The sequence below is a fragment of the Xenopus laevis genome, chromosome 6L (genome assembly GCF_017654675.1).
Source record: "Xenopus laevis strain J_2021 chromosome 6L, Xenopus_laevis_v10.1, whole genome shotgun sequence".
In the NCBI taxonomy this organism is placed as follows: domain Eukaryota; kingdom Metazoa; phylum Chordata; class Amphibia; order Anura; family Pipidae; genus Xenopus; species Xenopus laevis.
Genome location: NC_054381.1, coordinates 39,751,859 through 39,767,463, shown reverse-complemented (window position 1 = coordinate 39,767,463; position 15,605 = coordinate 39,751,859). Strand labels below are relative to the sequence as shown.

At 35.6% G+C, this 15,605-nt stretch overlaps 1 protein-coding gene across 3 annotated transcripts in view; it reads right to left on the bottom strand.

Moving 5' to 3' along the window:
• LOC108718489 (ATP-dependent translocase ABCB1-like) overlaps positions 1–15,605 on the bottom strand; it is a 49,529-nt gene that overhangs the window by 24,786 nt on the left and 9,138 nt on the right. For all 3 annotated transcript variants that reach the window (XM_041565963.1, XM_041565964.1, XM_041565962.1), the window contains 8 exons: positions 15,055–15,193; positions 11,889–11,946; positions 11,403–11,594; positions 7,010–7,181; positions 3,905–4,029; positions 1,001–1,178; positions 346–459; positions 69–179 (listed from right to left, as the gene is read on the bottom strand). In XM_041565963.1, coding sequence (XP_041421897.1) covers positions 69–179; positions 346–459; positions 1,001–1,178; positions 3,905–4,029; positions 7,010–7,181; positions 11,403–11,594; positions 11,889–11,946; positions 15,055–15,193 — 1,089 coding nt within the window. The remainder of the gene's footprint in view (positions 1–68; positions 180–345; positions 460–1,000; positions 1,179–3,904; positions 4,030–7,009; positions 7,182–11,402; positions 11,595–11,888; positions 11,947–15,054; positions 15,194–15,605) is intronic.

Here is a 15,605-nt window from a genome sequence, read left to right as displayed (position 1 = left end):
GTATGAAATTCAATCGTAATTCATTAATAAAAGTTTAAAAAAACCTTAAAAACAATTGAAAATCATACTTGCACACCAGGACGGCATGGGTAGGCAAAATGAATGCCTTTGAATTCTATATCGCCTTTCAGTCTGTTGGGTTTGTGTCCTTCCTCGGAACTACTGTCTATAGGACGGTGCTGAAACCAAAAAGTCACAAACGCTGTATTACAAATAGCAAAAATAAATCTATAGATTTGAATGCATTTATTTCGTGACTTGTGGATAAAACAAGCCCAATCTTCATCATATGAATGAAACATGATAGAAAGTATTGTTTTCAGCTTAAGAGTGTTGGCATTTTACCTTATTTATAATTTTGTATACAGCAAAAGCAGCTCCTCTGGCATTTGCAAGGCTTTCTATGTTTGGGGTTGCTTGGCCGAGAGCAAAAGTGCCGACCAGCACCGAAAAGAATACCTTGGGAAAAAACAGAGGCAGAACTTATTAACCGGAATAAATGTATATATAAATGTATATGTAGGATGTCAACCAATCACCATCTGGCGGATGGGCTGCAAGCAGTTAGGCATACCTGATAGGGAACTGCAGATCACATTCCCCTATGTGAGGTCAAAACTATGATTTGGCTTTCTACATCTGACAGTGTTTCTGGACACTGAGAGCTAGGACACACTCAATGCTCATTTGTAACACTGAGAGCAAAGAGGATCCATTAGGGGGGGGCTACAATAAAGGAATATTGCAAAAGAAGTCCAGATTTAAACCAGGTGAAGGCACTATGCCCCACATGTAATAAAAGGAACTAAGTTTGCCCAGGAGCAGTAACCAGTAGCAACCAATAAGATGTTTGCTTTTAAACATGTGACCAGGAAATCCTACCTGCTGATTGGTTGCTATAGGTTACTGCCCCTGGGCAAACTTAGTGCCTTTAATTATATAGGTCCAATTTAAGATATACATGGAAAACAGAAAGAAAACAAACACAAATGACACTTACAATTAGTACTTTACCAATGCTATAATTTTCTGGCTCATCTACGGTGAGTTTAGTACCATACCAAAATGCTAGGGCATACGCTCCAAATATGAGAAACTGTGAAAGTCCCATGGAGAGGTTTGTGGTAGCTGCTTTTTTTATTCCTACTGCCTTTGCATTACTTAAATTAGCATTGTACCTGTAAAAAAAAAAAAAAAAAGAAAAAGTGGAATGTTAGGAAATAACATCAAAGATAATTGAGTAGTTCCACTAGCTAAAAATTTAATTGGCAGCAAATTAAAATAGATCTCCTTGTATACACATATAAAGGTATGGGACCTGTTATCCAGAATGATCGGGACCTGGGGTTTTCTGGATAAGGGATCTTTGCGCAATACCTTAAATCTACTAAAAAAATACATTACACATTAAAAACCCATATTGAATTGTTTTGCCTCCAATAAGGATTAATTATATCTTTGTTGAAATAAAGTACAAGGTGCTGTTTTATTATTACAATATTTTTACAATTTTTATTGTTTTGGTTAAAATGGGTCTAGTGTATGTAGCCTTCCCATAATATGGAGCTTTTGAACAGGTTTCTGGAAAACTATTCTATAACTGTATAGTATTTAATTACTATTATAATCACTTTGACTCATGGGTTTCGCATATCATTTCTTAAAAATCCAAAACTATAGGTCTGGTCAATAGTTGATGATCCCTTATATATATATATATATATATATATATATATATATATATATATATATATATATATATATATATATATATATATATATATATATATATAACCAAAGGAATGGTGCACTCCGTAAACAAAATTAATACCTGGGTGCCAGCATGGGAAATAAGCAGTGAAAAAGGATTGCGGCACTCACAGGGTTTTAGTGAAAAAACAAAAAATGTTTTATTATTAAGCCTCAACGTTTCGATCCCCCACAGGGATCTTTGTCAGGATCTTTGCTCCTGACGAAGATCCCTGTGGGGGATCGAAACATTGAGGCTTAATAATAAAACATTTTTTGTTTTTTCACTAAAACCCTGTGACTGCCGCAATCCTTTTTCACTATATATATATATATATATATATATATATATATATATATATATATATATATATATATATATATATATATATATATATATAGGAGGTAACAAGAAGAGCCCGCACACACAGGACTTGAGTGAAGAAAAAAAATTTTCGTTTATTCAACGTTTCGGCCCAGTCACATGAGCCGTCTTCAGGAAGTGAGGCTCATGTGACCCTCACTTCCTGAAGACGGCTCATGTGACTGGGCCGAAACGTTGAATAAACGAAATTTTTTTTTCTTCACTCAAGTCCTGTGTGTGCGGGCTCTTCTTGTTACCTCCATACTATGTTTAATTGCTCCAGCACCTAGGCATCCATTTTGTGTTCTGTGTGCACCGACCCCTTGGTTATATATATATATATATATATATATATATTTTCTCCCTATCTGCTTTTTGGTTGACTGGTAACGCCATATATATATGTATATATATATGTATATATATATATATATATATATATATATATACATACATATGGCGTTACCAGTCAACCAAAAAGCTGATAGGGAGAAAAAAAAAAAATATATATATATATATATATATATATATATATATATATATATATATATATATCTCATTCTGGCAATAGACACAATTCTTGAACAAAATAAATGGAGGACTTTGCATATTCATTTTTTATATGATTTTTTTATAGTACATTTTGCTGAAAAGTTGGGCAATAAGTTTCATTCACAAAATATTCCAGGGCAAGGCCAGTATGTTACATTTGCTAGGAGAGGTCTCTTACCCTAGATCTATTAAAAAAAACAGCCACATTAGCTTAGTTGTGTTTACTTTCTTTTTATCTCCTTTTACTATTTTTTTTTTCTTCTTCGATAAGCAGCGTCCTTGTGGCTTAATTTTTACAGAATAATGTAAATCCTTACATACATATGATTGTTACAAAAACGGTTCTCTGTTAACCTGGATCTTTGAAATTAGACTCTGACCTTGATTATTCTTAAATTCCGGTCTAAATTTGTAACACTGGGAAAGACTTGACGCCTCTTTACTACTGAAATCATCAGTCTCTTTTGGTCAAAGCTGTTTGTAATTTATTAACTGACAGATCTAGTGCCCTTATATTTAAGGGATGTGAATGTAATAGGATTAGAGACTTGTCAGCACCATGTTAAATATGTGAAGGGAAGGAAAGAGGCCAACATAATTACAAGAAAGCTAAGTTATGATTAATGTTATTTATAATCAATGGCCAAGAAGAACCCTCTGCCACTAGCTAGAACTACCTAGAATGAGGTATTTAAAGGCAAAGTATAGGTCCCTTGGGTGATTCAAACCCCACCCAGTGTTCCCATATCCCACAGGATTCTACAAGTCATGGCATTATTATTTTAATTACAATATACTGTACTGAATACATATTTCTTAAGAAAATATCAGCACTGCCTGAGGAAACCAGAACTTTCCCCTTACTTCTTCCAGTGTAGTGTTCTGTATTGGTCTCCAGACTATATGAATAAGCCTACAACAACCCTACATTCTTTCAGGATCAGTAGTACAGCAATGTGCTAGCAAATCTGTGACTTAAATCATTATATCTGGGGCTTAAATCTCTATATCTTGACTGGCGGAGAGATGATTTTGGTTACATGGTACAGAGAGTCAGAACTGACCGGGTAAAAATGGCCAAACAATACTGCTTCTACTTGATCCAAGCTCAGATATCAGTAATTATCACTTTTTTAGGTATGGCGATCCAAATTAAGAAAAGACTCATCTGGAAAACCCCAGGCCCCAAGTGTTCTGGATAATAGGTCCCATGCCTGAAATACAATTAACGCAACATACTTATCCAATGCTTTTTTCTGTCCGTTAAAAGTGATTACTGTTCTGATTGCTGTCAGTATCTCTTCTGCAACTGCCCCAGCCTTTGCATAGGCATGTAACTCCTTTGTTGTAAAAGAGGCAACCAACTGAAAGGAAAAACAATTCAATCTGTATTAAGTGTTTAAAGCGGCATTACTTTAATTAATTCCATATTTAAAGGCATTCTGTCATAAACTTATGGATGTAAGATCTATTGCTGAATAGTCCCGTGGCTGAGATGCTTAATTCAGATGTTATTGCTCTGTAAAGCTGAATATGTTGTTCTACAGACCTTCCCGAGGGTTTAGCCAGTGAGAATGGAGAATATAAATGATATTAGATTATCTCTTAGTAAAGCAACTGTTTACATAGTTCTTATCCACATCAATATCTGAAAATAAGCAAACGATAAACCTCCTGGTCCAAAGCCAATATGTTATACTGGATATTTCTAAAAAAAATAATAATATACTATAAAACTATAAATCCTAGATATAAAGAGTTTATTTAACTTTCAGGCATTATATTTACATACTGTTTATTTTGATAGATCTGGAGCAGTACTCCAGGGTAGACTTTAAGTAATTAATTAAGCCATCATCATACTCTGCTGTGCCTTTTAAATGATCATAAACATTGTGTTATATAATAAAACAGCTGAATCAAGCAGAGAATGATAAATTAGTGAGATAACCCTGTAAGACATTTATTGAAGCTCAGCCATGGTAAGAAAAACTCTGTGTTGAACATTATACCATTTGTATCAGTGGTTGGTTTCGGCCAGGGAACAAAAAGGCAAAAGATGATAGCAATTAGGATTCTGAAAACTCAGGAAGAAAGAAGAAGGCTGGCTGTTGGGAAAAGTAAAAAGTAAGTCTTAGGGGGTTATTTATCAAAAGTCTAGTTGATTTTTACCTGAAAATTAAGGGTATTTTTCAGTCAAAACTCCAATTTTTGAGTTAAAAAAATGGAATGCTTCAGGGTTCTTAAAAAAAACCTCACATTTTTGGAGATTTATTATACCCCAAATCTGGAAATAACTCGAATCGGAAAATACCAGATTGCTGAAATTGCAAACTAGAGAGCTGCTGAATAAATTGCTAAATAACTCAAAAACCATGAATAATAAAAAAGGAAAACCAATTGCGAAATGTCTCAGAATATTACATCATATTTAAAGTTAATTCAAAGATGAACAACCCCTTTAAAGTGAAAGTATAAAGTGAAAAGATGATTGTGCATTAAGAAAGGATAGTGCCACATGGCATTATGGTGTATGGTGCCATATTTAGGTATGTAGAAGGCTTTTCTTGCTTTTTGATTGGAAGCAGAGTCAGGGATGGTTACTTTAGAGGACCAGATAAGTATTTGGATCCTGCTTTGACTTTTCTCTGAAGAAGAAAGACTGGTACGCAGTTGCTATTATTGCAATTTAATTTTTCCAGAATTAAATACAAATTTGGGAATTTGTGTTAAAAGTCAAAAAGTTTACACAATGTCTAATAATTCAAAGGAGCCAATCAGAAAGTTTAATGGACAAGGCAACTTGGATTCACTGGGCCTAATATATTGGTTCCCTACCTTAGTAAATCAAATCACTAATGGGGGAATGTAATATTGGTCACTAATGGAAAAATCATTCGCAAAGCATTTGCAATGCAAACAAATGTTCGTATTTTGCCTTTGTGAACCAGCAAAGGCCACACATAGGGGCAAATTCACTAAGGGTCGACTATCGAGGGTTAATTAACCCTCGATATTCGACTGGGACTTAAAATCCTTCGACTTCGAATATCGAAGTCGAAGGATTTTAGCGCAAATAGTGTGATCGAACGATCAAAGGAATAATCCTTCGATCGAACGATTAAATCCTTCGAATCGAAGGATTTTAATCCAACGATCGAAGGATTATCCTTCGATCAAAAAAAGTTAGGCAAGCCTATGGGGACCATTCCCATAGGCTAACATTGGGGTCGAAGTTTTTTCTTAAAGAGACAGTACTTCGACTATCGAATGGTCGAATAGTCGAACGATTTTTAGTTCGAATCCTTTGATTCGAAGTCGTAGTCGAAGGTCGAAAGTAGCCCATTCGATGGTCGAAGTAGCCCAAAAAACACTTCGAAATTCGAAGTTTTTTTACTTCGAATCCTTCACTCGAGCTTGGTGAATTGCCCCATAGTGTGCAGTGAGGGTTATTTATTAACACTGGGCAAATTTGCACCTGGGCAGTAACCCATATCAACCAATCAGATTCTTGCTTCCAGTGTTCAACCTACAGCTGGCTGAAAAAAAGCTAATCACTGATTGGTTGACTTGGGCTACTGCCCAGGTGCAAATTTGGACAGTGTTTATAAATGAACCCCACTGTGTGCAATAAAACTTCTTAATTAAAAAGTTGTTACGTTTGTTCCAAAAGTTTACACCACCTTCAAGCAGTTGTAAAAAGTTCACAATGTGCAATTAAGGTTCACACTGCAATAAGAAAAATATGCACATTTTTATTCTTATTTGTGCAAAGATTTGTTATCTTTGCGAATTTTATTACAGGTTCCCCTAAGCTTTTTCCCTAGGGTGGTGCTGCTTTTAGGAAAAAATGCCCTGCTTATGAAAAATCCCAACAAAGCAACAAGTTGCCATTTAAGCCACCAAAACATGACAATAATTAGCTAATGACTTAACCTCCAATCTCTCCCCATATATGACCAAGCCCAGCCTTGAGCTACAGTAAAAGTATAGGTTGATCAGCCCAGTGAATATGTGGTATGACTAGTTGCAGGCAATATAGTTGAAAAGTGAAGTTGCAGGCAATATAGTGCCATACATGAAAATATGAGTAGAGAACGTGATCATTATAGCTGTGTTAATTTATTGCTATACATTCCAGAACACTTGCTATCAGTATATATTCTGTGAAGCAGCTGAAAATCTTCTGTCTTTATATTTACATTTACAATGTGTTAATACCCTGGGAGGCCTTTTTTATGCATGTGGCACAAATAGTTTTTTTCGATGCAAGAATTGCATCGAAATTGCTCAGTAAATAAAGATGGAAAATAAAAACTTCAAGTCAGCTCAGCAGTTACTCACTTTTGTCCAAATAGCTGCAGATGCTCCGAGCAAAGGACTCACTGAGAGAATAACGAGGGTCAGCTTCCAACCGTGCACGAATCCCACCACAATGCCGCACACAAACGATGATAAAAACTGTGCAAATATACACATTTTATCTCCTAGGCCTTCATGTATAGTATTAATGTCACTAAACAAGCAGAAATAAAAGGAAGTAATAACATTGTATAAATGGGACCAAACAAAGCAGAAGAAAAGAAGGAACAATAATATTAATTATTAATACAAACAAAATAAAAGAAAACTATTTTTCCCTTTTTTGTGTTTTTTTTTTTTTTACAATGATTTGCCTTTTCTGTTTCTTATTTTATTTGATTGCTGAGGTCAGCAACAGCCAATAACCAGCACGTAAATTCATTCTAAGGCAACTTTTCTCATGCAGGTATTGGACCTGTTACCCAGAATGCTCGGGATCTGGGGTTTTCCACATAATCCACATCTTTGTTTTGTGTAGATCTCTGAATCTTAAGTCTGGTAAAAATAAATTGAAATTTAAATAAACCCAATAAGATTTTTTTTCCTCCAATAAGGATACATTTTATCTTAGTTGGGTTCAAGTACAGGGTGTATTATAGAGAAAAAGGATAGCGGATGGATAGCGGGTTTATGGATAATGGATCCTAGACTTGTACTCATCTTTTATTAAGTATCTGTATATTTGGATCCTCTCTTCTGCATTAACAGGTTTCTCTTTAAAAAAATGACCTAGTTGCTATGGAATATTGGGCCCTGGCCTAAAGTGAAATAATTATTTTAAAAAAAGCACAAAGAATACACAATAGACTAATCGCAAATTGCCTTAGAATACCATGACATGGGCTACATCAGTTGATGGGCTCCTCATTCCAAGCCAGCTCCTTCCCTCTTTTTACTTGAGAAAGGGGGGGTATCTCAAAACTATACATTGAGGTGCATCATTAATGTGAGCAATACCCAGTAATATACCCCGGAGCACCCCAAAGTAATATTAAGATACTTTTTACTTACAAAGGGGGGTCTAACTACTGGGAATAAAGTTTATAAAACACACTTTCTTTGTTCAATGCTTAAGGGTTGGCGGTTGGACTCCACCAGTGGTTTTGGTCGGATCGACGCCTGCCGACAATACGCACATGACAAGTTGGATGGAGTCGCACGGGTGAAAATATAATTGGACTGAATGAATTGAACTGAATTCGGAGGTAACAGCTACATTACATCCGACGTGACTCGACTGTCAGATGTGGATGCAGAAAGCTGTGTCTTCATCCGACAGTTGGACCGTGTAGTTGTTGACTCTGACTTTTCATTCAGTCCAATTATATCTTGACGCGTGCGACTCCATCCAACTTGTCGCGTGTGTTTTGACAGCAGGTGTCGATCCAACCAAAAAACACTCGTGGAGCTCTACCATTAAATACACACACAAACATGTTAAAAAGATTAGACATAGTAGCAATGAGTTAGGCGTGGAATCACTCCGCTTATTTTGCTAAAGGTGAGTTAAGATAGTGTCTCATCTATTAAAGTACCCGGGTACTGAAAAAGGGAATTAAAATGATTCCCATGCAGATTTTACTAATAAGTAATACCTATTATTCCATCAAAACTTAAAACAATTGCCCAAGTTGCATAATTTAGTAAATCATTTCACAAAGATAAATGCCTGCAATAGTAACCACTTGGCACAACACAATCCCTGAGTCCTCACCTTATCATCGCTGCGAGTCCTCTTTTTACATAACAGACTCATACTAATTTGCTTGACAAATGAATGAGTGACACATAACCATCAACCACATAAGCTTCAATATTAGTGTTGGTATATAGCGCAACACAAAATTTGTTGCCACACTTAGGGGACGAATTTCAAAGTGGAAAATACTTTGAAATTCGACCATCGAATAGAATCCTCCGCCATTCGAAGTCGGAGGATTTTATACATCATACGATCGTATAATTTTCCTTCGAACGTAGAAATATGCTCTGGCAGGTCCCCATAGGCTAACATAGCACTTCGGCAGGTTTAAGTTGGCGAAGTATTAAAGTCGAAGTTTTTTTAAAGAGACAGTACTTCTATTATCGAATGGTCGAATAGTCGAACGACTTTTACTTCGAATCGAAGTCAAAGTAAATTTGAAGTCGTATTATGTTATTCGATGGTCGAAGTATCCAAAAAATTACTTTGAAATTCAAACTTTTTGTACTTAGAAAATTCACTTGAACCTTAGTAAATCTGCCCCATAGAGTCAAAATTGCTAGACAGGTTTACACTGGCAATAATAATATTGATAGAATAACAAATATATTATGTGTAAATTAAATATTACTACTTAAAGGGATTGTTCACCTTTGCATTGAGTTTTAGCATGATGCAGAGACTGATATTCTGAGACAATTTGCAATTGGTTTTCATGTTTTATTATCTTTAGTTTTTGAGTTATTTAGGTTTTTGTTCAGCAGCTACAACAACATGTTGCTAGGGTCCAAATTACCCTAGCAAACCTGCATTGATTTGAATAAGAGTCTGGAATATGAATAGGAGAGGCCTGAATAGTAAGATAGAGTAATAAAATGTAGCAATCCTTTTATTGACCAATAGGATTTTAGGCAAAATAGTTAAAAGAAAAGTTAAGAGTTAAAAGAAAAGGCTGTGTATAAAAAAATTGTCATCTCCTAAGATTTATAAATATAAATCGGATCTGTGCGACCTTTATATCCTTGTACTACAATTACCTAAATTGTTATTGTGACATATCCTTATATTGTCAAATAAATGGCTGCTGTGTTTGCATGGGGATTGGAGGTGTTTGAAGCAAGTTGGAGAGGTCATCAGACAAAACATAACACTAGCTAGTGACTTACATTGCATTGATTGCAAACATCATTGTAAATTGTGCTCTGTATTACAGGCGACATGCAAATGTGTTGTTCTGGTTGACAGTACCTTGCTTCACTGAACCCAATACAGGTATGGAACCTGTTATCCAGAATGAGCTGGGGTTTTCCAGATAAGGGAGTTTCCATAATTTGGATCTTCATACCTTAAGGGGCAGATTTACTAAGCTTGAGTGAATTTTCGAGGTCCAAGTAATTTTTTGGATACTTCGACCATCGAATAGTATACTACGACTTCGAATTTACTTCGACTTCGATTCGAGGTAAAAATAGTTCGAATATTCGACCAGTCTAAGTACTGTCGCTTTAAAAATCCTTCGATTTCAATACTTCGCCAAATTAAAGCTACCGAATTGCTATATGGCCTATCGGGACTTTCCAGTGCATTTTTTTAAGTTTTTGGCATCTAATAAAAATACTTAGATTGATCGCTAAAAATCCTTCGAATAGTTTAATTCGAAGGATTTTTATTCGATTGATCGAATGATATTTTAGCGCTAAATCCTTTTATTTCGATTGTTCGAATTTCAAGGGTTGTAACCCCTTGAAATTCGACCCTTGATAAATCTGCCCCTAAGTGTTGTTTACATATTTATTGTGTATTCTAAGTGCCTTTTTGTGATATGTACTAGCTGGAGCCACGTCGTCTCGTCTCACTGTGTATTCGTATACTGCTGAGATGACAATAAAGTTCACTTTGACTTCTAGAAAATCAGGTAAACATGAAATAAACCCAATAAGCTGGTTTTGCTTCTAATAATGATTAATTATATCTTAGTTCTTTGGATCAAGTACAAGTTACTGTTTTATTATTACAAAGAAAAAGGAAATTGTTTTTAAAAAATTGGATTCTTTGGATAAAACCGAGTCTATGGGAGAAGGGCTTTCCCTAATGCAGAGCTTTCTGGATAACGGGTTTCCAGATAACAGATCCCATACCTGTATATTACACTTTGTGCAACTTGCCTCAGTGTATAATTAGCATGGGAAAATAGCCTTTTACTGAAGAGGGACGCTGTTTTTGAAACAAAACAGGCAGTAAGCGCTACATTAAGAAAATGCAAATTGTTAAGTAAATAAAATACTGACGTTTGTTAAGCAGAGAAAATGATCTAAGAGAGAACATATAAATAAATGCCCTCTTAGCATCCACACATAATGAGGTGAGCCAGACCACTATTCCTGATAAATGGACCTTTCCTTGAGAACCTATGCAAAAATACACATTATGTAATGCATTAAACATCCTTGGAATTATAGATTATAGAAAAAGAATGGAGTGTATATAACAAATAGAAGGGAGATATGAAATCAGTAGTATTTTATCTGAATATGTAATATAACATTATTTAGCTTTCCATTTTGATTAAGGAGAACAAATTCATTAAGAGAATCAACATTTGGACTCATTTTGCCATGTTCAGAAAAAGACACATTTTCTATTGGAAAACTTAAGGCTATCGCTGATACTTACTCTGTTAGCCTGGTATTTAGGGTCCCTACTTGGTTTGAGTCAAACCAAGCCATATCTTGATGTAGGACAGCCTTGAAAAATGTCTGTCGAATTCTCATGATCTGTCTTGTTGCAGAGACTAAAAATGTCCAGATCTGGATAAGACTTAGCACAAATACAGCACTGCCAAGGCCTATATAGTAATATGAATACCTTTGAGAAAGAAATGAAATAGAATCATCTAAACACACATATACATATTTTTAACCAGCATAACACTAACAAAAAGACACACTTTGCATATTTTGCAAACAATCCCAGGATAATGGACATATGCTCATGCTTTTCTTTATATTCACCCATAGGATATCCATTTTCTTTCAATGGGAAAGCAAACTCTGTCTATAGAGAACATATTTCCTCCTTAACATGTACAGTAAACCCTAATAATATTATCTGTAAACAAAGCAGCCTATTATATTTATAAATAACTAACATAAACCATACCTTGTCATTTCAGCCTCCAAATCGATGCTTGGGAGAAAACAGCCAGACATATTTGTAACTGTAAAAATAATAAACTAATTAATAATAATAGTCCTGGCAGCCCTCTACTGGGCATAGCAATGTATACAGCATGGACACATATTGTACAAAATATTGATATCCTTACTTCATACTCTAAGGAGCCGGTATATTTATTTGTTTTGCTGTTTGTATTTTTCTAAAGGAAGTAATCAATGGAATTTTCATCATGAATGTAACTTTTAATTAATGTAGATAATAATATTTTATAAGGCAATTTGCACTTGCGGTTTTTGTTTTATTTTTTTCCAGCTATAGAAATCATTGTTAATTGCTTTTTGTGTCACACTTGCCCTAGGAAACAGCTAAAGGTTTGAATGGCCGACAGAAGGAAGAATAGGAAAGGGCCTGGAAAGAAGGATAACAACTAAAATATAAAGTCTAGTTCAGCAGGTACTGAAGCCAGTGAATGCCATTGTCATTAGTGATGGGCGAATAAATTTACCAGGAGCGAATTTGCAGCAAATTTCCGCATTTTGCCAATAAATTTGCAAAACTACCACATAAATTCCCTGTCGAATTTTTTTTGCGTCAGAACTTCAATAGTTCGCCAAATTAAACCTGCCGAAGTGCTATGTTAGCCTTTGGGGACCTTCTAATGCATTTTTCTAAGTCTTCACACATCGAAGTAAAATCGTTCGATCGTACGGTAAAATCGTTCGAATCGTTGATTCGAACGATTTAATCGTTCGAACAAACGATTTTACTTTGATCGTTCGATGGCCAAATTCGGTGAAAAATCCTTCGACTTCAATATTCGAAGTTGAAGTATTTTATTTCGATGGTCGAATTTTCAAGTATTTTTTACTTCGAAATTCGACCCTTGATAAATCTGCACCTTAATCATAGGCTATTTTTCTACCAAGCTCCTCAAAGTCAGGAGATGTTGTTAATTGACTTTAAACCACATGCACTCACATGCTTTATTTCTTTATTTTTTTAATTTTTTTATTTCTGTGCTTACCAATTTTAATACAGGTATCCATTATCCGGAAACCCATTATCCAGAAAGCTCTGAATTACAGGAAGGCCATTTCCCATAGACTCCATTTTAATAAAATAATACGTTTTAAAATTGATTTCCTTTTCACTATAACATTTAGAGTTTGTGTTTGTTTCTAACTAAGATGTAATTAATCCTTATTGGAGACAAAACTATCCTGTTCATTTTATTTATTGGTTAAATTATTTTTTATTAGACATAAGCTATGGAGATATAAATTTCAGAAAGATCCCTTAATCTGGAAAGCACCAGGTGCCAAGCATTTTGGATAACAGGTCCCATACCTGTATATGCAATTTGGTAGCTGGTCTGTAAACAGAAACAGGTCCATCTGGAAGTTCCAGTCACACAGATCAATGGCCTCTTCCTTTCTAGTATGTGAATGTTAATGTGCCAAGGCCTCTAAATATACGTGGATATGTGCATTGTGTTCCCTGCAGGCTCTCTACATAGCAGGAGACTATTCTTTGCATATGCTGCAGAAAACCTTCTGGATAATAGGCCTAATATACAGGAATATTATTTATCTCCAGGCTAGTGAGGTCCTTTATCCAGGCCTGGCAATTCCTTACAATAACCCCTCTGCATTTCTCAAACTGTCTTCACAACTCTGTCACTCTCTACACATAGGGGCAGATGCATCAAGGGTCGAATATCGAGGGTTAATTAACCCTCGATATTCGACTGGGGAATGAAAATGCTTCGACTTCGAATATCGAAGTCGAAGGATTTTGCGCAAATACTAGGAATACTAGGAATAATCTTCGATCGAACGATTAAATCCTTCGAATCAAAGGCTAACATTGAGTTCGGTAGCTTTTAGGTGGCGAACTAGGGGGTCAGTACTAAAGAGACAGTACTTCGACTATCGAATGGTCGAATAGTCAAACGATTTTTAGTTCGAATCGTTCGATTCGAAGTCGTAGTCAAAGGTCGAAGTAGCCCATTTGATGGTCAAAGAAGGCCAAAAAACACTTCGAAATTCGAAGTTTTTTTTCTTCTATTCCTTCACTTGAACTTAATAAATGGGCCCCATAATGTTTCATGATACAAATCCTATTTGACCCCAATTCTGCAAAATCACCATTAGTGAGATATAATGCTTAACAGGCAGGAAATCAATTCCAAGTTCTACCTTGCTTTATTGTTTATAGCAGCAGTCCTCAAACTTTTTTGCCCCAGCGACTTTTGTAAAGGCAGAGACCTGCGGGGGCGTCAACTATGCGCGGTGCGTCAAATTCGGGCGTTGTCAAATTTCTCATTCACCACATCAAATTCAGTGAATCAGTGTCAAATTGAGTGCGTCCACGTCAAATTTGGTGCATCTGCGTCAAATGCGGTGCGTCTGCATCAAATGCGGACTTGGCTCAACAGCTCAGTTCAGATATGTCCGCGGCCTGGCGGTTGGGGACCCCTGATTTATAGATTTTACAGTTCTATGAATAGCGAGGAGCAATTTTTTTTTTTGCCAAGCATGGATTCGCCATCAAAAATTAGCTGCCCCAAAAAAAATCGCCAAGACGAAAAAGTCACAGCAAGAAAAAAACCTCCATTGACTTTAATGCATTTTGAGTGAGAAATAACTTGAGAAAAAACGCCCGTTGACTTTAATGAATCTGGACAAAAAGCCGCAGAGACAAAAAAGTAATCGAGACAAAAAAGTCACCAAAAGAAAAAAAAAATGCCCTTTGACTTTAATGCATTTGGAGTGAGAAAAAAAGTTGCACGTGTAAAGAAAAATTGTCACATGTCAAAAAAAAATTGTCGTCTATAGAATACAATGTGTTTTGCGAATTTATTCAGCAGTTTTGCTGACTTTTTGGAAAAAGTGAAAGGGGACATATTCACTATCACTATCTATGAAAAAACATCCTAATAGAAATGCAGTGCTTACAGACTGTTCGCTCTTTTTGTCTGTTATTGTGAATTTAAATGGACATCCTCTGACTCTTCACTGCTTGTCTGTGGTATTGAGCACCCGCTAAACTAAAATACTAATGCCTTGACTTATTAATTAATATGCATTTATGCTCATGTGTTCGATTATATCATTTATGCAATTTCCAAGCAAAGGAATGTATTTACCATTTATGCCACTCAGAACAAAGCTGTCGGTCATGTCACCGAATACTATGATGAGTAACGGCAAGCCTGTGCCACTGGCAACAGCACAAAAGAGGCCAACTATTATCAGTAGAATATCCCAGGCATCTGCAAAACGCACCTAAAAAGACAAAAATGTCAACATACTATAGGCCAGATTCAATGCAATCGTGAATACTACTGTTTCTTTTACAGATTTCCCTGATTTTAATGGCATAATCCAAAAGACAAGTTTTCTTACAGAATTGTAACTGACGAAGCTCAAGAAGTAAATACATAGTAAATAATAAATAGTGTTATATCAGTCATTAACAAGATAAGAACAGCAATATTTTTTTGTCACTGAAAATACTGTGGTAGGTTTATCATTCTATCACTTCTTGTAAGTAGGGCAGTCCTCATCAAGTGTGAAACCTGGGTTCTGCTAGGTTTAAGAAAGCAATATGCCATAATACGCTGTATTTTAATTGGCCGCATATGTTGAGATCAGACTGTCCTCAGTTAAAGTTCTGAACATCAATAGAGCATCAAAT